At 50.0% G+C, this 24,640-nt stretch overlaps 1 protein-coding gene across 4 annotated transcripts in view; it reads right to left on the reverse strand.

Annotated features, from left to right (window-relative positions):
• ANP32A (acidic nuclear phosphoprotein 32 family member A) overlaps positions 1-24,640 on the reverse strand; it is a 37,894-nt gene that overhangs the window by 4,717 nt on the left and 8,537 nt on the right. For 2 of the 4 annotated variants that reach the window (XM_075575451.1, XM_075575450.1), the window contains exons 2-6: positions 9,472-9,621; positions 8,291-8,413; positions 7,805-8,030; positions 4,060-4,154; positions 3,609-3,672 (exon numbers count right to left, since the gene is read on the reverse strand). In XM_075575451.1, the coding sequence (XP_075431566.1) occupies positions 3,609-3,672; positions 4,060-4,154; positions 7,805-8,030; positions 8,291-8,413; positions 9,472-9,621 (658 nt within the window). Of the gene's footprint in view, positions 1-3,608; positions 3,673-4,059; positions 4,155-7,804; positions 8,031-8,290; positions 8,414-9,471; positions 9,622-17,385; positions 18,488-24,640 lie in introns of those variants that run through there. The other 2 variants (XM_075575449.1, XM_075575448.1) reach the window with 2 other exon arrangements.

The raw sequence follows: 24,640 nt of genomic DNA on the forward strand, positions 1-24,640 counted from the left end.
GCCCGCCTACCGCAACCGGGGAACCCTGAATACGCACAGCGCTGCCCGCCTAAAGCAAACGGGGAACCCTGAATACGCACAGCGCTGCCCTCCTAACGCAACCGGGGAACCCTGAATATGCACAGCGCTGCCCTCCTAACGCAACCGGGGAACCCTGAATACGCACAGCGCTGCCCTCCTAACGCAACCGGGGAACCCTGAATACGCACAGCGCTGCCCTAATGCAACCGGGGAACCCTGAATACGCACAGCGCTGCCCGCCGAATGCAACCGGGGAACCCTGAATACGCACAGCGCTGCCCGCCGAATGCAACCGGGGAACCCTGAATACGCACAGCGCTGCCCGCCTAATGCAACCGGGGAACCCTGAATACGCACAGCGCTGCCCTAACGCAACCAGGGAACCCTGAATACGCACAGCGCTGCCCGCCTAACGCAACCGAGGAACCCTGAATACGCACAGCGCTGCCCGCCTAACGCAACCTAGGAACCCTGAATAAGCACAGCGCTGCCCGTCTAACGCAACCGGGGAACCCTGAATACGCACAGCGCTGCCCTAACGCAACCGGGGAACTCTGAATACGCACAGCGCTGCCCTAACGCAACCGGGGAACCCTGAATACGCACAGCGCTGCCCTCCTAACGCAACCGGGGAACCCTGAATACGCACAGCGCTGCCCTAACGCAACCGGGGAACCCTGAATACGCACAGCGCTGCCCGCCTACCGCAACCGGGGAACCCTGAATACGCACAGCGCTGCCCTCCTAACGCAACCGGGGAACCCTGAATACGCACAACGCTGCCCTAACACAACCGGGGAACCCTGAATACGCACAGCGCTGCCCGCCTAATGCAACCGGGGAACGCCGAATACGCACAGCGCTGCCCTAACGCAACCGGGGAACCCTGAATACGCACAGCGCTGCCCTCCTAACACAACCGGGGAACCCTGAATACGCACAGCGCTGCCCGCCTAACGCAACCGGGGAACCCTGAATACGCACAGCGCTGCCGTAACACAACCGGGGAACCCTGAATATGCACAGCGCTGCCCTAACGCAACCGGGGAACCCTGAATACGCACAGCGCTGCCCTAACGCAACCGGGGAACCCTGAATACGCACAGCGCTGCCCGCCTAACGCAACCGGGGAACTCTGAATACGCACAGCGCTGCCCGCCTAACGCAACCGGGGAACCCTGAATACGCACAGCGCTGCCGTAACACAACCGGGGAACCCTGAATACGCACAGCGCTGCCCTAACGCAACCGGGGAACCCTGAATACGCACAGCACTGCCCGCCTACCGCAACCGGGGAACCCTGAATACGCACCGCGCTGCCCGCCTAACACAACCGGGGAACCCTGAATACGCACCGCGCTGCCCGCCTAACGCAACCGGGGAACTCTGAATACGCACAGCGCTGCCCGCCTAACGCAACCGGGGAACTCTGAATACGCACAGCGCTGCCGTAACACAACCGGGGAACCCTGAATACGCACAGCGCTGCCCTCCTACCGCAACCGGGGAACTCTGAATACGCACAGCGCTGCCCGCCTAATGCAACCGGGGAACTCTGAATACGCATAGCGCTGCCCTCCTAACGCAACCGGGGAACTCTGAATACGCACAGCGCTGCCCTCCTACCGCAACCGAGGAACCCTGAATACGCACAGCGCTGCCCTAACGCAACCGGGGAACCCTGAATAAGCACAGCGCTGCCCGCCTAATGCAACCGGGGAACGCTGAATATGCACAGCGCTGCCCTAACGCAACCGGGGAACACTGAATACGCACAGCGCTGCCCTAACGCAACCGGGGAACCCTGAATACGCACAGCGCTGCCCTAACGCAACCGGGGAACCCTGAATACGCACATCGCTGCCCGCCTACCGCAACCGGGGAACTCTGAATACGCACAGCGCTGCCCGCCTACCGCAACCGGGGAACCCTGAATACGCACAGCGCTGCCCGCCTAACGCAACCGGGGAACCCTGAATACGCACAGCGCTGCCCTCCTAACGCAACCGGGGAACCCTGAATATGCACAGCGCTGCCCTCCTAACGCAACCGGGGAACCCTGAATACGCACAGCGCTGCCCTCCTAACGCAACCGGGGAACCCTGAATACGCACAGCGCTGCCCTAATGCAACCGGGGAACCCTGAATACGCACAGCGCTGCCCGCCGAATGCAACCGGGGAACCCTGAATACGCACAGCGCTGCCCGCCGAATGCAACCGGGGAACCCTGAATACGCACAGCGCTGCCCGCCTAATGCAACCGGGGAACCCTGAATACGCACAGCGCTGCCCTAACGCAACCAGGGAACCCTGAATACGCACAGCGCTGCCCGCCTAACGCAACCGAGGAACCCTGAATACGCACAGCGCTGCCCGCCTAACGCAACCGAGGAACCCTGAATAAGCACAGCGCTGCCCGCCTAACGCAACCGAGGAACCCTGAATAAGCACAGCGCTGCCCTCCTACCGCAACCGGGGAACCCTGAATACGCACAGCGCTGCCCTCCTACCGCAACCGAGGAACCCTGAATACGCACAGCGCTGCCCTAACGCAACCAGGGAACCCTGAATACGCACAGCGCTGCCCGCCTAATGCAACCGGGGAACCCTGAATACGCACAGCGCTGCCCTAACGCAACCAGGGAACCCTGAATACGCACAGCGCTGCCCGCCTAACGCAACCGAGGAACCCTGAATACGCACAGCGCTGCCCGCCGAATGCAACCGGGGAACCCTGAATACGCACAGCGCTGCCCGCCTAACGCAACCGAGGAACCCTGAATAAGCACAGCGCTGCCCTCCTACCGCAACCGAGGAACCCTGAATACGCACAGCGCTGCCCGCCGAATGCAACCGGGGAACCCTGAATACGCACAGCGCTGCCCGCCTAACGCAACCGAGGAACCCTGAATAAGCACAGCGCTGCCCGCCTAACGCAACCGAGGAACCCTGAATACGCACAGCGCTGCCCGCCTAACGCAACCGAGGAACCCTGAATAAGCACAGCGCTGCCCTCCTACCGCAACCGAGGAACCCTGAATACGCACCGCGCTGCCCTAACGCAACCGGGGAACCCTGAATACGCACTGCTGCCCGCCTACCGCAACCGAGGAACCCTGAATGAGCACAGCGCTGCCCGCCTAACGCAACCGAGGAACCCTGAATACGCACAGCTCTGCCCTCCTAACGCAACCGAGTAACCCTGAATACGCACAGCGCTGCCCTAACGCAACCGGGGAACTCTGAATAAGCACAGCGCTGCCCGCCTACCGCAACCGAGGAACCCTGAATACGCACAGCGCTGCCCTAACGCAACAGAGGAACCCTGAATAAGCACAGCGCTTCATCTCAGCAAAGTGTCAGCACTTCGCTGCAGTGTTACACCACAAAACGTGAACCATAACACAAGGCTGCAGCCCTGCCAGTGTAATCTCTGTGCTTTCACATAGAAGAATTAGTGGGGTTTGAGAAGAGAGCATTGTGGGTGCACACCCTCCTACCCCCTCCCAGATGTTGTACAGGATTAGAGCTCCGCATGTAACATCTGTATCAGGAAACGGTTTATACAATAAATTAATAGCATACCATCCTCATCATCTTCATCCTCGTCCTCATCTCCTTCTCGATCCTTAAAAGCCTCCTCATCCTCCTATGGGGGGGGGGGGAGAAACAAAACGGATTATCGCTGGAATTTAAAAGCTCAACCAATAAAGATTAACCCCTGGAGCACCACAGAGGCCAGCAATGCTCAAAGGGTTAAACTTTCTTTCCCAACACATGCCCAGGGTAGGAGATGAGATGCAATGGATAAGGCGTTGGTTTTGCATATAAAAAGCCTCTTATTCTCAGTCTGATCTTCTGCAAATGTCTCCACCTGGCTGCAGCTCCCCAGTACCGAAAACACGATGCAGCAGCTTGCACCTCTCTCTTACAGGAATACCAAATGTACAATCACTGGGGGGTTTCCAACCACAGTGCGTTAGCAGAATGGCGCGGGTTAAAACAGCAAAATGCATGAAGGGTCCCTGAACTATACCTCCTCCTCTCCGCTCACATCCTCTTCTTCTCCCTCGTCTTCCTCATCGTCTTCCTCTGCCCCTTTCTTGCCCGGCGGAGCTTCCTCGTCCTCCTCTGTGGGGAGGGGGGGGGAGGAGGAGGAAGGGGACAGCCAGAGTCACTAACACACTGTAGATGTGAGGGGCAGGTAACACAACTAAGGAAGGGGCGTTGTGTACTAGTTTAAGTGCTAGTCGTAATTGCACAAATACGTGGGTTTGATTGTTTTATGCCCTACAACCTCTGGGTTACCTGCGTGTTCCCGATAGCTTTCAAATAAAGGCTGCAGACGTATTAAAGAGTAACGGCTGCCCAAACCTGCATCAGATTTAGCAAAGAGTAAAATCCAATTGCTTTCATTATCAGGGATATTATACTACAACCCCACAGACAGCGCGGGATATTATACTACAACCCCACACAGCGCGGGATATTATACTACAACCCCACACAGCGCGGGATATTATACTACAACCCCACAGACTGCGGATATTATTGTACAACCCCACACAGCGCGGGATATTATTGTACAACCCCACAGACTGCGGGATATTATACTACAACCCCACAGACAGCGCGGGATATTATACTACAACCCCACAGACTGCGGATATTATACTACAACCCCACAGACTGCGGATATTATTGTACAACCCCACAGACTGCGGATATTATACTACAACCCCACAGACTGCGGGATATTATTGTACAACCCCACAGACTGCGGGATATTATTGTACAACCCCACAGACTGCGGGATATTATACTACAACCCCACAGACTGCAGGATATTATAGTACAACCCCACAGACTGCGGGATATTATACTACAACCCCACAGACTGCGGGATATTATACTACAACCCCACAGACTGCAGGATATTATAGTACAACCCCACAGACTGCGGGATATTATACTACAACCCCACAGACTGCGGGATATTATTGTACAACCCCACAGACTGCGGGATATTATTGTACAACTCCACAGACTGCGGGATATTATAGTACAACCCCACAGACTGCGGGATATTATACTACAACCCCACAGACTGCGGGATATTATACTACAACCCCACAGACTGCAGGATATTATACTACAACCCCACAGACTGCGGGATATTATACTACAACCCCACAGACTGCGGGATATTATACTACAACCCCACAGACTGCAGGATATTATACTACAACCCCACAGACTGCGGGATATTATTGTACAACCCCACAGACAGCGCGGGATATTATTGTACAACCCCACAGACAGCGGGATATTATACTACAACCCCACAGACTGCGGGATATTATACTACAACCCCACAGACTGCGGGATATTATTGTACAACCCCACAGACTGCAGATATTATTGTACAACCCCACAGACTGCGGGATATTATACTACAACCCCACAGACTGCGGGATATTATTGTACAACCCCACAGACTGCGGGATATTATTGTACAACCCCACAGACTGCGGGGTATTATACTACAACCCCACAGACTGCGGGATATTATACTACAACCCCACAGACTGCGGGATATTATACTACAACCCCACAGACTGCGGGATATTATAGTACAACCCCACACACTGCGGGATATTATACTACAACCCCACAGACTGCGGGGTATTATACTACAACCCCACAGACTGCGGGATATTATACTACAACCCCACAGAATGCGGGATATTATACTACAACCCCACAGACTGCGGGATATTATTGTACAACCCCACAGACTGCGGGATATTATACTACAACCCCACAGACTGCGGGATATTATACTACAACCCCACAGACTGCGGGATATTATACTACAACCCCACAGACTGCGGGATATTATACTACAACCCCACAGACTGCGGGATATTATACTACAACCCCACAGACTGCGGGATATTATACTACAACCTCACAGACTGCGGGATATTATACTACAACCCCACAGACTGCGGGATATTATACTACAACCCCACAGACTGCGGGATATTATACTACAACCCCACAGACTGCGGGATATTATACTACAACCCCACAGACTGCGGGATATTATTGTACAACCCCACAGACTGCGGGATATTATTGTACAACCCCACAGACTGCGGGATATTATACTACAACCCCACAGACAGCGCGGGATATTATTGTACAACCCCACAGACTGCGGGATATTATTGTACAACTCCACAGACTGCGGGATATTATTGTACAACCCCACAGACTGCGGGATATTATTGTACAACCCCACAGACTGCGGGATATTATACTACAACCCCACAGACTGCGGGATATTATACTACAACCCCACAGACTGCGGGATATTATTGTACAACCCCACAGACTGCGGGATATTATACTACAACCCCACAGACTGCGGGATATTATACTACAACCCCACAGACTGCGGGATATTATACTACAACCCCACAGACTGCGGGATATTATTGTACAACCCCACAGACTGCGGGATATTATTGTACAACGCCACAGACTGCGGGATATTATACTACAACCCCACAGACAGCGCGGGATATTATTGTACAACCCCACAGACTGCGGGATATTATTGTACAACTGTATTTTATTTTTTTAATGTTCTACTTATTTAAAAGAAATGTCTTACAGGAATTTTTTTTTAATATTAACCCCTTCACTGAGGCGGCCGCTTGTCCTTAACCACTTAAATGTTGAAACAGCACAATGCACATTACGCAAAGCACTGAAAGGGTTAAAGGGCATGTTAGGTTGACGTTATGCGCACATCGGATAGTACGGTCCTGGCTAGCGATGGGGGGTTTGTCAAGTACTCAGGGCAAGGATGGGTTAAAATAAAAACTAGGGCACTGTAGGGAAGGGGGAATAGTTTCCAAGGTAACTGGCTCCGGGAATAAAACAGATTATTCCTATATCATGGCTGCGTTTGTAGTTACCAGCTCCCATTAGCCCCTTCCGTGACAGAGGGGTCTGCAATATAGAATTACACCCCGGGCACTGCGCTGCGGGCCTCTCTGACGCAGGAGGCTCGCGGCTCTTTGTTACTGTGAAGAATTGGGGCGGGAGAGCGGACTTCCAGCTGGTAAGTGATGAGGGACAAACGGACGGCAAACAACCCCAACACGTAAGGCCTCGTCCCCACTGTCAGCTGCTGCGCGCGCTACCGCGGGAACAAGATCCGCCTTTCTATGGTGCCGGGCCCAGTAGCCGCCTGCCCGCGCGCGTCGATATCGCGATGCGCGACCACATTTTGTAAAGACAAGATGGTGTCTTTTCTTGTGGCCACGTCACCGCTCAGCCAATGAGGGCGAACCAGCCGCGTGATGTCATGGCCGCGCCTCCCCGTCGCGAGGTGCCTGGAGTCCACCAGGTCGCGATGACTCGGGTAACGGGCGCCCACACTGGGGCTGCAGCCTTATCCTGCAGCAGCAGGTAGAAGCCATGTACGGGATCCATACGGGAGATATAGAGTGACTGTATCTCGGGGTCACAAGCACCCCATATTATTATTATATATTATTATGCTGCCTGATCAGCGTAAGAGATTCCAGTAACAGAAAGGAGCAATTCAAGAGGCACCCAGGCCACAGATTAAGGCCTGAACGATACCTGTATGCCCGGCTGTGCTACATTACAGGTACAACACTGCAGCTGGCGCAGGATAACGGCACATAAAATATTCGGGTAGTAGTCCTGGTTCAGCCTAAAACCCAGTGCCCAACACCTACCGTCATCATCATCATCTTCTTCTTCTTCATCATCGTCATCGTCATCGTCGTCTAAGCCCTCCACGTATGCCTCAGCATCAGAGTCGGGGGCTTCCTGGTCATCCTGGTCGTACCCGTCCAGGTAGGTGAGCTGGGGGAGGAGCTTGAAGACGTTTTCCCGGTAATCGTTGAGGTTGGTGACCTCGCAGTTAAACAGGTCCAAGCTCTTCAAGCTCTCTAACTTTTTCTGGAAGTGGTAGTTATGGCGTGAGAAGCAGCGAATAGGATACGCGCCTAGCGCTCAATGTAGACCCCCCCCCCACTCTACCCGAAAACCCTAAAGGGGGGCTGAGAACTGAGCCAATCAAATCGGCCATCCTATAAAGCCCAGGCTTCAGGAATACAGGTGCATCATGCAGGAAATGTGCAAAGACAGAGCTCTGTGGTTTGTGAGCGACACCCCACCAATAATCCCCCAGATTACCCCAAAGAGGGAAGCCGTCTCACCAGAGGTTCTATTGTGCTCAGATCCTTTATTCTGTTCCCGCTCAGGTTAAGGTGTGTGAGGTTGGGGCACTTCTCCGCCAGCACTTCAAGTCCTCCGGAGATATTGTTATCACTCAGCTCCAGCTGCAAAGTCAAAGAAACAGCCGCTGAGGGTTTGTGGTAACAGCCGCGTGACCGGGGAGGTGCCGGGGCTGCATCACAAGCCCTACGAGGGAAGGGCGGAATAAGATACAAGGGCGGCATGCAATCACATAGAGAAGGGTATCCCACAGGAGATACCCATGTCCTACAACACGGTACTCCATACTCCTGTGTCTTTCAGCCCCGAGATGCTGATGGGTAGGTGGGAGGCACGCAGAAAACAAAGCACAACATTCATTTTACCTTTAGTTTGAGAGTTACATTGTAATAACTAAGTAAAACCAAATGTGGGTGGTAGATGCAGTTGTGATGATGTAAGTCGCTGTGTAGGTAGGTGCTCAGGCGCTATGTTAGAGTAGTACTGGACAGAACATTTGTGAAGTGCTGCTCTAATCAGTAAAATCACACTAAAAGTCATTGTGAATAACCCTGATGATTTGTTATACCTATAACAGAAAACAAATAGCAGAGAGGTTATATATAGGAACGAGGCAGCGGGGTGATGAACAGCAAGGTTCCTGCATCACATACGCAGGCGGTGAGTCATGATGAACTGGTTCTGATGCACAGACCATGAAGACTGTAATACCCCGAGTATCTCGGCACAGAAGATGCAGCATTGAATTTACAAAGGGCTACGTGTAATATGTTTTGATCTGAATGGGTTACAGGCTGCCCCCCTAAACACTCCTTAATACAAGCCGTGTACATTACGATGCACCTGTCCCTCCATCCAGCAGCGGTCTGTTTGTTGGATCAATAGAACATTCATGGTCAAAACACTAAGTTGAAGAGCCAGCTTTGTACCTGGAGGCCAGCTGTCCTCCTGAGAATTATTATTGTGTAACTATCACTGGGGACGTGGGAAATCGGAGCACCAGAGTCCTCCTGTGTGAATCAGCACATTCAGCTGGTTTGTACTGAGAACGCAGAGCAGCAAAGTGACGGAGGAAGATTTAGACATTAACTGCCACAATTTCACATACTTTGCCAAACTTCTGCTTTGCGGGGCGCAGTGATGCTACCAATGCTCTCCTTACCTTTTTAAGTTTGTTTAACTTTGGTAGGTTCGCCACAGAGCTGAGGCAGACGTTAATTGTGCTCAGAAATTCCAGTTCTTCAAATTCATCCGTCAGACCTTCTATTTTGCCTTCCTTTGAGCGGCAGTTGTCCAGGACAAGCTCCTTCATCTGGGAGAAAATAAAACAGCAGTGAACCCCAAGCCCAGGACCCTCGTGTGAGAAGCTGCCATACAGCTGAGCTAAACAATCATTATTTTAGAATAATGCTCTTCCCAGTGGAAAGGAGGTGAACACACAGCGGATATAAATCCAAAGTTATATCAAGGTATTGTTACTATGCATGGACTCAGATCTTGTTTATATAAAATATTTATAGGTGCAATTCACTTTTAACGTTAATCTTCTATACACATAAGCGCACTAGAAATGCTATTTTATAGGAGTTGGCGAAGCCCAGATAAAATGAGATGATGTAACATGGCACTACACTGAATCTCAGAAACACAGCGCAAGGCCTGCAGTTCCTTGTTCAGGAAGTAGTGGGTCTGTCCTGTATAGAAATGCCCATTCTGCAGATTCCTGTGCAGGGAGTGGTGCGGGATGTCTCTCTAGCCAGGATATAAATACTAGGTCTTTAGTTTCCAGACCTGGAGTGGCAGGAAATGAGAGGATCAGTATAGAACTAACGCGCGCGCACACAAACACACACACGTATGTTTATAACAATTCAGAAGACTTGTATAATATTAAATTTTAACATAAAATAATTCAGTTGGATCGTCCAATTTTCGATGACCCGGTTTGATGGATATTTTACTGGCTATTTCTCAACGTTCGATTGAATCCCATAAAACAAGCAGAGGGTCAATATGCAGGCGATATGAACATTGGCTGTACTGAAAGTTATACCTCACTCGCCTATTACCAGAGCAGGCAGAAACTTCTTGTGCATAGAAAGGAATACGAGTGAATATTTGGACCTGGACAGACAGGACTGATGTCTATAATGCAAGATCTCCTTGTAAATGTAATTAGTAGCAGTGTTGTTAATTTTAGTGAATACACACACACACACACACACACACACACACACACACTATCTCCTTGTGCACTCCTTAAAGCGGCATTCCCTCCCAGGACCAGAATAAACCAGTTACAGTAACACGTTTAACACTTTTTGAGTGCTAGAGAGGGTCACAGACCCACAATGCCACCGCCCGCCCGGGACATCGTGGCTGCGTGACCCCTCACGGGAGCGATCATGGGATTGCAACGTCACGGATGATGGGAACAGAGGTCCTCATCTTCTGCCCCTCTGCTGACCTGGTCATGTGTGGCACACTAAGTACGATCACCCCTACAACATCGGGCATCTAAGGGGTGTCACCTGGGTAGCTGATACTTTTTTATCCACCTACAAGTATATTTAATGTATTTATTGAAGTGAGACTTGGGAGGGGTTTGATTCCCTCTGGCTGCTGCTCCCTTTTGTACGATCTACAAGCAGCGCTTGTGCTGCCAGTCCCCCGTCCCCCCCCATATCTTTATTGGCTCCCTGATAAGCAGTTTGGGATAAGGAAAAAGAAAACACATGCTTTTATGATAGATGCTACTATACATACACACACGCACACGCACACACACACACACACACACACGTGATGGGCCAGATTTTCACCTAGCACCCGATCACACGCGTCCAGTGTTCTATACATTTTTATGTTGTCGACAACATTTTTAGGCGTGTCACACTATACTTCTTTTTGTATTGCTTAATATTAGTGAAAGTCTCAAAAGATTTCCTCAATCCATCGGTCAGTGCAAATTAAAGCTCAACTTTATGTGGTGAAAAAGAGAATGCAAGCTCCTCGAGTCATCCCTTTGTGTCTGCATTATTGTACTAAAAGCCCAATATTCACTCGAAAACCCAAGATTGTTTTTTGTGGTAATTATGCAATTAGAATCACTGATTGAGATCCTCTCATTTCCAAACACTGAGTCTTCACACTTCAGCTACACAAGGCTATTCAGCAAATGTCCCGAGTGACACAGGGGTAACTCTGAGCAGAGCCAAGGGCGAGGCCTAATCCTGAGTCGCCCAGGACGCGGGCTGCCACCCTAATCACACAGAACGCAGCAAATCCTCAATCTTTCCACACCACACTTCTCAAGGATCCGGGTGGAAACTGTACAAGAAGTGTGCCATCCACTACCTTTCTACTGTGTGTCACATGTTAAAATCTACTATGTGAGAGCAGCCAGCACCAGTTCAGGACAGCGGGCTCAGGGAGTTACGCAAGTGTAGCGCAAAGCACAACCGATTAATCGTTATTTTTCAGAAAGAAGTAGCTCCTGCTTTCCACAAAGTAAATGCTCCCAAAATAAAAAAACTATGGACAAAGTTTAAATCGGTCGGGAGCCAGGCTCAAATCCCGGTGTCGGCTCCTTGTGACCTTGGGCAAGTCACTTTATCTCCCTGTGCCTCAGGCACCACAAATTATATAAGATATATGTGGCAGAGACTCGTTGTACCTGTGAAATTATAAGTACAGTGCTGCATACACTGTCAGTATGCCAACGCCGTTCATATCTATGTAATGGATGCTAGCCCATCAAACAGGCAGATCCCAAATCTATATAATACAGAGCACATAACGGGGGGAGTTGCAATGCTGGAATAATATTAACTTCACGTTTCAGCATTGGTGCAGATGGTGCAGTGTTTCAGGCTGCGTGGAGACCTTTTTCAAGCATGAAACGAAGCACATTTTAAAGTACAGCCTCCTCCCATCCACGGATACCATCAAAGCTTCCTCCTAAAATATTAATAAGAACCATCTGATACAAATTCACAGCACTGTGAGCGTCCCTTCCATCTCCTTATCGAGCTTCATTATCCCAGACTCCTCACACACCACTCTGCAACAGATCCTGTTCTCACGGTGACCTTGAAATGTGATCATTGTGCAATAAATGACAGAAAGGTGACTGGCAATGACTCAAATACAGGAGCCCACACAAAAGAGAGGGGTACAAGCTCTCTCTCGCATATACATAATGTTGATACTTTTGACAAGTACTTGTTTCTAAGGCTTGTCTTATAGTTGGCGCGCTCGCGCATGCGCGTGTGCTAATGCTCGTGCACGTGAAGCACACTTTTTCTGTGTACAGGTCTGTGCGGTGCGCGGCAGGTGGGCGTGGCTATGACGTCACACCCGGCTTCACACACAACCTGCACAGCACAGTCTCTACAGTGAAAACCGTCTCGATTTCATGGTTTTTGTAACCAACAACGGATTCAAATGTGTCAGCCATACGATTACTGCTCTAGGCCAGCGTGCAAAGCAACAGAGAACTGACTGACGCTTTTCAAATGGTGACCCTCCAATATTGAAAAGTCAGTAGTGGCCATGTACAGGCATACCCCGGTTTAAGGACACTCACTTTAAGTACACTAGCGAGTAAGGACATATCGCCAATAGGCAAACGGTAGCTCGCGCATGCGCCTGTCAGCACGTCCTGAACAGCAATACCGGCTCCCTACCTGTACCGAAGCTGTGTGCAAGCGGGGAGACTATAGAGCCTGTTACAAATGCGTTATTTACATCAGTTATGCACGTGTATAATGCTTGCAGTACAGAACATGCATCAATAAGAGGAAAAAAGGGAGTGCTTCACTTTCAGTACATTTTCGCTTTACATACATGCTCCGGTCCCATTGTGTACGTTAATGCGGGGTATGCCTGTACTCAAACTAGGACTTCCAGCAACATCATAAAACATGGAAAAAGCTCAATTTTTATAATGGAGACCAGTTGATAAACAAAAAACAATGTAGATTGGTCTAGTTGAACTCACTATTCACTTGGAGTGCTTGTCTCAAAGTGTCGCCACACTATAAAACTTGCCCTGCTCCTCCTGCCCCCGGAAACCCCCCCTTCCCTATCCCAGCCACGCTGTGATTGGCTTGGCAGTCACGTGGCACGGCAGCAGCGCGAAAATATACATTCAGAGTATTTGCTGTGATCTGCCGCGCCACCGCTCAATGCCTGTAAGGAATCGGGGAATACGTCCTTTGCGACGTGTTCCCTCCTTACCGGTCTTACCTCAGACCTCCGCTCTGGCACCAGCGCATGCGCGCACCTCCGCTCTGCTTACAGAGCGCACGCACAGCTCTTCTAGAGTGCCACGGAGCTTAGCTCCGCCCCCTCGGACGCGTCGCGCTTCTCACGCGCGGCGCACTCGTGACGACGTGCACCGTTCCCAAGCTGCGTGGAAAGTACTTGCTTAGCCCACTTGTCTCCTGCAGCCAATCCTTGCCTCTGCGGAGGCCGCGCCTCTGCTCCGCCTCCTTTGCTACTGGTTCCCGTGTGCTACTTAAACCCTGCAATTCCTCTCATACCTTGCTGAGCATAACCCCCTGTAGCCATGAGCTCCTACATCCGTGGTGCCTTGCCCCATGTCCTGTTTTTCTTGCAGTTAACCCTTCGTGTACCGACCCAGCTTGTCTTTGGAATCTCTCTGGCTTTTGACCCCGGCTTACCCTTGACTCTGCTGATCTCTCTAACCCAGACCACGGCTATACGGACATCTACTATTCTGACCTCTCCAACCCCAGACCACGGCTAACGGACTTTGACTATTCTGAACTCTATACTACAAGACCTCGGCAAGTATTGACTAACCCACTCTCTCCAACCCAGACCTGGCTACGTTTGACAGTACGCCTGCCAGGCACGCTTTCGCTGCTGTAGGGGGAGGTATGGGGTGGAGGATTGCCACTTCCCCACCTCAGTACCAGGGTCCTGTCTTGCTCGTGGGCGTTATTGTGCTGATATGCTGTGTTTGGTTTTCGCCAAACGTGGCGCTGTGCATTATGGCCAAACATCTCTACTTTGGTCTCGTCTGTCCAAAGGACATTGTTCCAGAAGTCTTGTGGTTTGTTTTAGATGCAACTTTGCAAACCTAAGCCGTGCTGCCATGTTCTTTTTAGAGAGAAGAGGCTTTCTCCTGGCAAACTTTCCAAACAAACCATACTTGTTCAGTATTTTTCTAATTTTACTGTCATGAACTTTAATATTTAACATGCTAACTGAGGCCTGTAGAGTCTGAGATGTAACTTTTTTTGTGTGCAATTTCTCTGAGCATTGCACGGTCTGACCTTGGGGTGAATTTGCTGGGACGTCCACTCCTGGGAAGATTGGCAACTGTCTTGAATGTTTTCCACTTTTGAATAATCTTTCTCACTGTAGAATGATGGACTTTAAATTGTTTGGAAATGGCCTGACAAGCCTTCCCAGATTGATGGGCAGCAACACTTGCTTCTCTAAGATCATTGCTGATGTCTTTCCTCCTTGGCATTGTGTTAACACACACCTGAATGCTCCAGACCAAAAAACTGCTAAAACTTTGGCTTTTATAGAAGTGGTCACACTTGCTGATGATCAATTAATCAAGGGCATTTGATTAGCAGCACCTGTCTGCTACGTAGCATCTTAATTCATATGGAAGCAGTAAGGGTGTACTTAGTTTTTCACACATAGCTTCTCCATTTTGGCTTTATTTTTGTTAAATAAATCATGACACGGTGTAATATGTCATGTGTTGTTGTACATCTGAGGTTGTATTTACCTAATTTTAAGACCTGCTAAGGAACAGATGATTGTTTTTATGTCCTGATATGTAAAACCATAGAATTCAAAGAGGGTGTACTTTCTTTTTCACACAACTGAACATATACACACACACACACAAACACACAATATTACCATTCTCGTGTCCGGTAATAAGAGACCGCACTCACATCCAGTAATCCAAAATGATTGTATTAGGCATATACAAAAACACACCCCATTCGACGTATTGGGCGTCTTTTTGTATATGCCTAATACAATCATTTTGGATTACAGGACGTGAGTGCGGTCTCTTATTACCAGACGCAAGAATGGTAATATTGTATACATTATTTATATGGGACTAGCACCGCCACTATATATTACTATGCAGAGTGCCGCCTACCAGACATATATATATATATATATATATATATACAGCTCAACCCTGTTATAGCGCGGTCCTCGGGGGCCACCCGATCCAACCGCACTATAACGGGGTTGCGCTAATGGAAAAAAATTAAAAATGGCCGCCGCGCGCACGATCGGGCGGAAGAGGTGGCCGGCAGCCCTACATATCCCCTCACACTTCCCTCAGCAGCTCCACACCGACCCCCCCCCCCCCTGCCAGTGTGTGCAAAAATTATTATTATTTTTTTTTTTAAATATTCGGGGTCCCCGCTCAAACCACGTTATAAGCGGATCCGCGTTATAGCGGATCGCGAGATAACGGGGTTGAGAGAGATATATATATATATATATATATATATATATATATATATATCTCCACAGAAAATAAACTCCCACAATAAGCACTCTGAAAATCATAATAATCAAAGAACACATTTATTAAACAAAGAAAAATAGCACAATAAATTAATAAAAAGACAGATTAAAATGAAGCAGCGACCAACCAAAAATAATACAAATACAACAGAAAATAGAAATCCTCCTAACAACTGGAAACACTGTGTGTATGTATGTATGTATGTATGTATATGTATATTATATATCTCCATAACACTGTGTGTGTGTGTGTGTGTGTGTGTGTGTGTGTGTGTGTGTGTGTGTGTGTGTGTGTGTATATATATATATATATATATATATCCATGCAATGTGTAAGAGAGAGAATACTGGAAAACACGATTGAGTCAGTGCCACACGATTTAAAACACAATGCCAAATATTGCAGAGAGGTCGGGAACTGCAGGGGTTAATGCACTGCACACCCTGCGAGGGGTCGCTGTGTGTCCTCAGGGTGGAAGTCAGAGAAGAAAGGAGAAGGGCGAGCGAGAGGAGAGAAGTGTGAGGGAGAGAGGAGAAGCGTGAGCGAGAGAGAAGGGCGAGGGAGAGAGGAGAAGGGCGAGGGAGAGAGGAGAAGCGTGAGCGAGAGAGAAGGGCGAGGAAGAGAGAAGGGCGAGGAAGAGAGAAGGGCGAGGGAGAGAGAAAAAGGGCGAGGAAGAGAGGAGAAGGGCGAGGGAGAGAGGAGAAGGGTGAGCAAGAGACAAGGATGAGGGAGAGAGAAGGGTGAGCAAGAGAGGGGTGCAGAAGAAAACAATAAATGGAGAAGATGAATAACAGCGCAGACTATGAGAAGAGCAGCGAGTAGTGTGTAAGCAGAGCGGGGAGTGTGTAAGCAGAGCAAGAGCAGCGACTGTGTAAGCAGAGCAAGAGCAGCGAGTAGTGTGTAAGCAGAGCAAGAGCAGCGAGGAGTGTGTAAGCAGAGCAAGAGCAACGAGGAGTGTGTAAGCAGAGCGGGGAGTGTGAGGAGCGGGGAGTGTGTAAACAGAGCGGGGAGTGTGAGCAGAGCGGGGAGTGTGTAGGCAGAGCGGGGAGTGTGAGCAGTGAGCGTGTAAGCAGAGCGGGGAGTGTGAGCAGCGGGGAGTGTGTAAGCAGAGCGGGGAGTGTGAGCAGCGGGGAGTGTGAGCAGTGAGCGTGTAAGCAGAGCGGGGAGTGTGAGCAGCGGGGAGTGTGAGCAGTGAGCGTGTAAGCAGAGCGGGGAGTGTGAGCAGCGGGGAGTGTGTAAGCAGAGCGGGGAGTGTGAGCAGCGGGGAGTGTGAGCAGTGAGCGTGTAAGCAGAGCGGGGAGTGTGAGCAGCAGGAGGGCGCGTTCCTGCGGATACAAAGTTATAGCTCCCCGCCCGATCACTAGCAGGGTGTACACCCGGCGGCGCTCCTTCCCCCCTCCCCCCCGGGGTTACCGCTTCCCGTGCACCCCCGGCCTGGCACATACAGGCAGTCACACCCGGCGGGAAGCGCTATAGGGAGAGCCGGCTTATTACATGAAGCGCTATGCGCAGAGCCGGCTTATCTGCGCTTACGTTTGCCGGCGTCCGGTTCCGCAGCTCCAGGTGGATCCTCTTCTTCATCTCCATCCTGCGGGTGTCTCTGCGCCCTCCGTGCTCACCCGGATCCGGGTCCTGCGCTGCACCGCGGCGAACACTAACCTGCTGGCTCAGGGGGCGGGCACAATGGCTGTGACTGACGGCACATTTGTCCTATCAGGAGACAGGGATTGGTAGCGCCGGCCAATAGCCCCCCCGGGTCCTTCTATGCTTCACTGCCTGGCAGAGGTGCCAGCGCCGCCCGGAGAGGGCGCACTGCGGGGAGCCTGGCACAGGGAATCTGGGTGGCACCCGCGGGCAGGATACCGACCTGCGCACACCCCGGACACCGCAACCTCCTGTGTACACTGCAGGGACCAGCGCTGCGTCAAATACGGTGCACGTATATCCCGTTACAGCGCACACGTTAGTGTACAGTCGGAGGCCACGTACTGTGCATTAAAGGGCACGTCAGACTCCCCGTCACATGAATCGGCGTTAAACTTGCTAAGGCTCAGCGCCCTTTAGTGAATATAGTGTCATCATTTTTACAACTGCCCCCCTTTAATGTATCCCAGAACTGCCCTGTTTTGGGCAATCAGCACGCTGTTCTATTTAACTCGGTGCAGTTTGTAGGACGTTCCTAGGGAATTAGCATGTTGTTGTATTTCGCGCAGTGCTATTTGTGGGACGTGTTCCTGGGGAATCGGCATGTTGCATTTCACAAGGTGCAGTTTGTAGGATATGTTCCTGGGGAATCCACATGTTGCATTTCATGCGGTGCCGTTTGTGGGACGTGTTGCTGGTGAATCAGCGTGTTCTATTTAACGCGGTGCCGTTTGTGACACGCGTTCCTGGGGAATCAGCGTGTTGTTGCATTTCTGCGATGCCGTTTGTGGGGAATCCGCATGTTGTTGCATTTCATGTGGTGCCATTTGTCTGACGTATTCCTGCGGAATCAACATTTGTTTGCATTTCACGCGGTGCCGTTTGTGGGATATGTTCCTGGGGAATCCGCATGTTGTTGCATTTCACGCGGTGCAGTTTGTGGGACACGTTCCTGGGGAATCCGCATGTTGCTGCATTTCACGCGGTGCCGTTTGTGGGACGCGTTCCTGGGGAATCCGCATTTTGCTGTATTTCACGCGGTGCCGTTTGTGGGACGCGTTCCTGGGGAATCAGTATGTTGTTGCATTTCACGCGGTGCCGTTTGTGGGACGCGTTTCTGGGGAATCCGCATGTTGTTGCATTTCACGCGGTGCCGTTTGTGGGACGCGTTCCTGGGGAATCCGCATGTTGTATTTCACGCGGTGCAGTTTGTGGGACGCGTTCCTGGAGAATCCGCATGTTGTTGCATTTCACGCGGTGACGTTTGTGGGACGCGTTCCTGGGGAATCCGCATTTTGCTGTATTTCACGCGGTGCCGTTTGTGGGACGCGTTCCTGGGGAATCAGTATGTTGTTGCATTTCACGCGGTGCCGTTTGTGGGACGCGTTTCTGGGGAATCCGCATGTTGTTGCATTTCACGCGGTGCCGTTTGTGGGATGCGTTCCTGGGGAATCCGCATTTTGCTGTATTTCACGCGGTGCCGTTTGTGGGACGCGTTCCTGGGGAATCGGCATGTTGCTGTATTTCACGCGGTGACGTTTGTGGGACGCGTTCCTGGGGAATCTGCATTTTGCTGTATTTCACGCGGTGCCGTTTGTGGGACGCGTTCCTGGGGAATCAGTATGTTGTTGCATTTCACGCGGTGCCGTTTGTGGGACGCGTTTCTGGGGAATCCGCATGTTGTTGCATTTCACGCGGTGCCGTTTGTGGGACGCGTTCCTGGGGAATCCGCATGTTGTATTTCACGCGGTGCAGTTTGTGGGACGCGTTCCTGGAGAATCCGCATGTTGTTGCATTTCACGCGGTGACGTTTGTGGGACGCGTTCCTGGGGAATCCGCATTTTGCTGTATTTCACGCGGTGCCGTTTGTGGGACGCGTTCCTGGGGAATCAGTATGTTGTTGCATTTCACGCAGTGCCGTTTGTGGGACGCGTTTCTGGGGAATCCGCATGTTGTTGCATTTCACGCGGTGCCGTTTGTGGGACGCGTTCCTGGGGAATCCGCATTTTGCTGTATTTCACGCGGTGCCGTTTGTGGGACGCGTTCCTGGGGAATCGGCATGTTGCTGTATTTCACGCGGTGACGTTTGTGGGACGCGTTCCTGGGGAATCGGCATGTTGTTGCATTTCACGCGGTGACGTTTGTGGGACGCGTTCCTGGGGAATCCGCATGTTGTTGTATTTCACGCGGTGCAGTTTGTGGGACGCGTTCCTGGGGAATCCGCATGTTGTTGCATTTCACGCGGTGACGTTTGTGGGACGCGTTCCTGGAGAATCCGCATGTTGCTGCATTTCACGCGGTGCCGTTTGTGGGACGTGTTCCTGGGGAATCCGCATGTTGTTGCATTTCACGCGGTGACGTTTGTGGGACGCGTTCCTGGGGAATCCGCATGTTGTTGCATTTCACGCGGTGCAGTTTGTGGGACGCGTTCCTGGGGAATCGGCATGTTGTTGCATTTCACGCGGTGACGTTTGTGGGACGCGTTCCTGGGGAATCCGCATGTTGCTGTATTTCATGCGGTGCAGTTTGTGGGACGCGTTCCTGGGGAATCCGCATGTTGTTGCATTTCACGCGGTGACGTTTGTGGGACGCGTTCCTGGGGAATCAGCGTGTTGTTGCATTTCACGCGGTGCAGTTTGTGGGACGCGTTTCTGGGGAATCCGCATGTTGTTGCATTTCACGCGGTGACGTTTGTGGGACGCGTTCCTGGAGAATCCGCATGTTGCTGCATTTCACGCGGTGCCGTTTGTGGGACGTGTTCCTGGGGAATCCGCATGTTGTTGCATTTCACGCGGTGCAGTTTGTGGGACGCGTTCCTGGGGAATCCGCATGTTGTTGCATTTCACGCGGTGCAGTTTGTGGGACGCGTTTCTGGGGAATCCGCATGTTGTTGCATTTCACGCGGTGACGTTTGTGGGACGTGTTCCTGGGGAATCCGCATGTTGTTGCATTTCACGCGGTGACGTTTGTGGGACGCGTTCCTGGGGAATCCGCATGTTGTTGCATTTCACGCGGTGCAGTTTGTGGGACGCGTTCCTGGGGAATCGGCATGTTGTTGCATTTCACGCTATGACGTTTGTGGGACGCGTTCCTGGGGAATCCGCATTTTGCTGTATTTCACGCGGTGCAGTTTGTGGAACGCATTCCTGGAGAATCCGCATTTTGCTGTATTTCACGCGGTGCAGTTTGTGGGACGAGTTTCTGGGGAATCCGCATGTTGTTGCATTTCACGCGGTGCCGTTTGTGGGACGCGTTCCTGGAGAATCTGCATGTTGCTGTATTTCACGCGGTGCCGTTTGTGGGACGCGTTCCTGGGGAATCCGCATGTTGCTGTATTTCACGCGGTGCCGTTTGTGGGACGCGTTCCTGGAGAATCCGCATTTTGCTGTATTTCACGCGGTGCAGTTTGTGGGACGTGTTCCTGGAGAATCCGCATTTTGCTGTATTTCACGCGGTGCCGTTTGTGGGACGCGTTCCTGGAGAATCCGCATTTTGCTGTATTTCACGCGGTGCCGTTTGTGGGTCGCGTTCCTGGAGAATCCGCATTTTGCTGTATTTCACGCGGTGCAGTTTGTGGGACACGTTCCTGGAGAATCCGCATTTTGCTGTATTTCACGCGGTGCAGTTTGTGGGTCGCGTTCCTGGAGAATCCGCATTTTGCTGTATTTCACGCGGTGCAGTTTGTAGGACGCGTTCCTGGGGAATCCGCGTGTTGTTGCATTTCACGCGGTGCAGTTTGTGGGACGCGTTCCTGGGGAATCCGCATTTTGCTGTATTTCACGCGGTGCAGTTTGTGGGTCGCGTTCCTGGAGAATCCGCATTTTGCTGTATTTCACGTGGTGCCGTTTGTGGGACGCGTTCCTGGGGAATCCGCATTTTGCTGTATTTCACGTGGTGCCGTTTGTGGGACGCGTTCCTGGGGAATCCGCGTGTTGTTGCATTTCACGCGGTGCAATTTGTGGGACGCGTTCCTGGGGAATCCGCATGTTGCTGTATTTCACGTGGTGCAGTTTGTGGCACGCGTTCCTGGGGAATCCGCGTGTTGTTGCATTTCACGCGGTGCAGTTTGTGGGACGCGTTCCTGGGGAATCCGCGTGTTGTTGCATTTCACGCGGTGCAGTTTGTGGGACGTGTTCCTGGGGAATCCGCATGTTGTTGCATTTCACGCGGTGCCGTTTGTGGGACGCGTTTCTGGGGAATCCGCATGTTGCTGTATTTCACGCGGTGCCGTTTGTGGGACGCGTTCCTGGGGAATCTGCATTTTGCTGTATTTCACGCGGTGCCGTTTGTGGGACGCGTTCCTGGAGAATCCGCATTTTGCTGTATTTCACGCGGTGACATTTGTGGGACGCATTCCTGGGGAATCAGTATGTTGTTGCATTTCACGCGGTGACGTTTGTGGGATATGTTCCTGGGGAATCAGTATGTTGTTGCATTTCACGCGGTGACGTTTGTGGGACGTGTTCCTGGAGAATCCGCATTTTGCTGTATGTCACGCGGTGCCGTTTGTGGGACGTGTTCCTGGAGAATCCGCATGTTGCTGTATGTCACGCGGTGCAGTTTGTGGGACGCGTTCCTGGAGAATCCGCATTTTGCTGTATGTCACGCGGTGCCGTTTGTGGGACGTGTTCCTGGAGAATCCGCATGTTGCTGTATGTCACGCGGTGCAGTTTGTGGGACGCGTTCCTGGGGAATCCGCATGTTGTTGCATTTCACGCGGTGACGTTTGTAGGACGTGTTCCTGGAGAATACAGGATTGGTTAAGCACTCGGGTAACACAGAAAGCTTGCTGTGTGAATTCCCAATTTCTCATCAAATAATAGCTGCTTTATACACAACTGCTTGGGAACTTGTATCACCCAAAACCACTTATCTGAGATTTACTCGTTCGTGTGTTTGATGAACTGACTGAAATCCGTGCATCATATGATGTACAGTAGCTGCACGGATTTCAGTCAGTTTGCATGCAGTTCATCAAACACACAAACTGGTCTTTGTTAAACAATTTTCAGTAGTTAACATTTAATAGAAATATAATCAAAATTAATTGTATTAAAATAAACGATTAAACACGTTAATATTACTATAAGGGAACACATGTTATTGTCACCGAAAAATATATGAATATAGCAATACACACACACAACTTTTGAACTTTATTGAATATATCCCTAAACTATGGCCAGCAAAAGTATCACTTGTTCAGAAAGGTAAAATTGCTGTAAGATTTTTTTGTTTAACCCACTGAAGCCTGAAAATATATGTAAAAATGTGTAAAATACTAAAGCTTCAATACATTGGTAAGAAACATCAAAAAGGCATGAACACCTGAATCTTACAAGCCCACACTGGTTGTTCTTTTCCAACACATGTAAATGCAGGTACTTTTATCCTGTGACTTACAATTACGGAGAACTGAAAGTGATGTCTAAAAGCAGCGAGTCATAAAAATCCCCGAAAACCAGATGCTGAAGGCTCCCCACTGGACAGTATACTTTTTATCATTAACACGAACAAAAATGTATATTCTGTACAACACTTGCATATACAGTACCATATATAAAACAGTGTATTTGGTTATCAGAATTCATAGGATTCCAGTATGACAAACGGTAGAACATCTCTCAAGATATCGAATACATTACATATGAATTTGTCACAAATCCCCTCCTCTCCCCACGAGGAACTTACTCTGACTCATTTGAAGGGCCTGGTTCACTGCACCTTCATTTGGTGTATATTGGTTGTATAGATTTCTGTATTATTCCCTTTTATTTGATCACTATCTGATATCGTTACTGTATGTTATTTTGTAATCATTAACTTATTATATTAAATGTAATAAGTACGGTCTTTGATCTCTAATGGAACAAAGGTGTACACATGGGCGAGCGTGTATGTGACAACATACATGGCTGCTATTCACACACGAAAACACATACATGACATACATATACTTAAGTAATAATTCCTGAAGAACAGGGCATTACTGGCCAATAATGCCCTGGCTGGAAGTAATACGCTGTTCTGAGGGGATTATGACTATTAGAGGCTAAATGTAGGCTTTTTTTCATAAATAATACACTTTTGTATAGTTATATAGATTTTTTAAATTAAAATAAATGGTTAATACATTAAAGCACCTCTATATACGCTTACACTGCCGCCCCCTCTGTGTATACACACACACACACACATACAAACTCCAGCTACATACATACACACACACACACACACACACACACTGGCTATAGCTACATATACATATACACACACACAAACTGCAGCTACATACATACACACACCACACACACACACAGAGGAACTGCAGCTACAAACTGCAGACAGCCACTTACTTTGTAGCTACACAAACACTCTCCCTCCCCAATTCAACTGAATCTGTCATCTCTGTTCATGGAGGGAGGGGGAGGAGTCACTGCCTGCTGCTATCTGGCCAATCCCCTGTCCTGTGAGAGCTGTTCCTGCCTCCTGACCAATCCCCTGCCCTGTCTCAGAACTGTTTTGAAAGCTGATTGGCTGGAAATAAACACATTGCAAGCTGCAAAAATTCCGGCCATTACTAAATGAATAATGCCCGGAATTTTAACCAATCAGAGAGCAGGGATTTCAATAATGCCCAGAATTTTAAAGCTTTAGCCTATAATTAATAGATACAGCATGACAAAGATATACTTAAGATAAAGTCTTCCATTTACATATCAATCTTGACATTTCATGACGTATCCATACTCCAAAGGTACTGAAGTTACAATTTTCCTACTTATTCTTGATTTCCACCTTGTATCGTGTCCTATTTTTTTTAAATAAGGCCAGTTTGTAATTCCAGTTTCCCCTTCCTCAGTATTTTCATTGCTTTTTGCTCTACTTCCAATTTCATAACAACACAACCCATTTTTTATCATGACACTGGGACACAGCATCAGGATATTGTGCATGCGCACAGATGTTACACAGAGCTAGGCTTCCTGAGAGACAATCTGCTTCGTTTTCACTTCTTTTCTTCCTGTGTAAAAATAGATGTTTCCGTTTCGTGGGGTCTGTTTAAAGGTGCAGTCACCCCGTATCGCCCGCCCCTTTATTTGTTTTACATGCAGGACTATAACCACTCTTTTCAGCTCTGAGA

The sequence above is a fragment of the Ascaphus truei genome, chromosome 18, assembly GCF_040206685.1.
Source record: "Ascaphus truei isolate aAscTru1 chromosome 18, aAscTru1.hap1, whole genome shotgun sequence".
In the NCBI taxonomy this organism is placed as follows: Eukaryota; Metazoa; Chordata; class Amphibia; order Anura; family Ascaphidae; genus Ascaphus; species Ascaphus truei.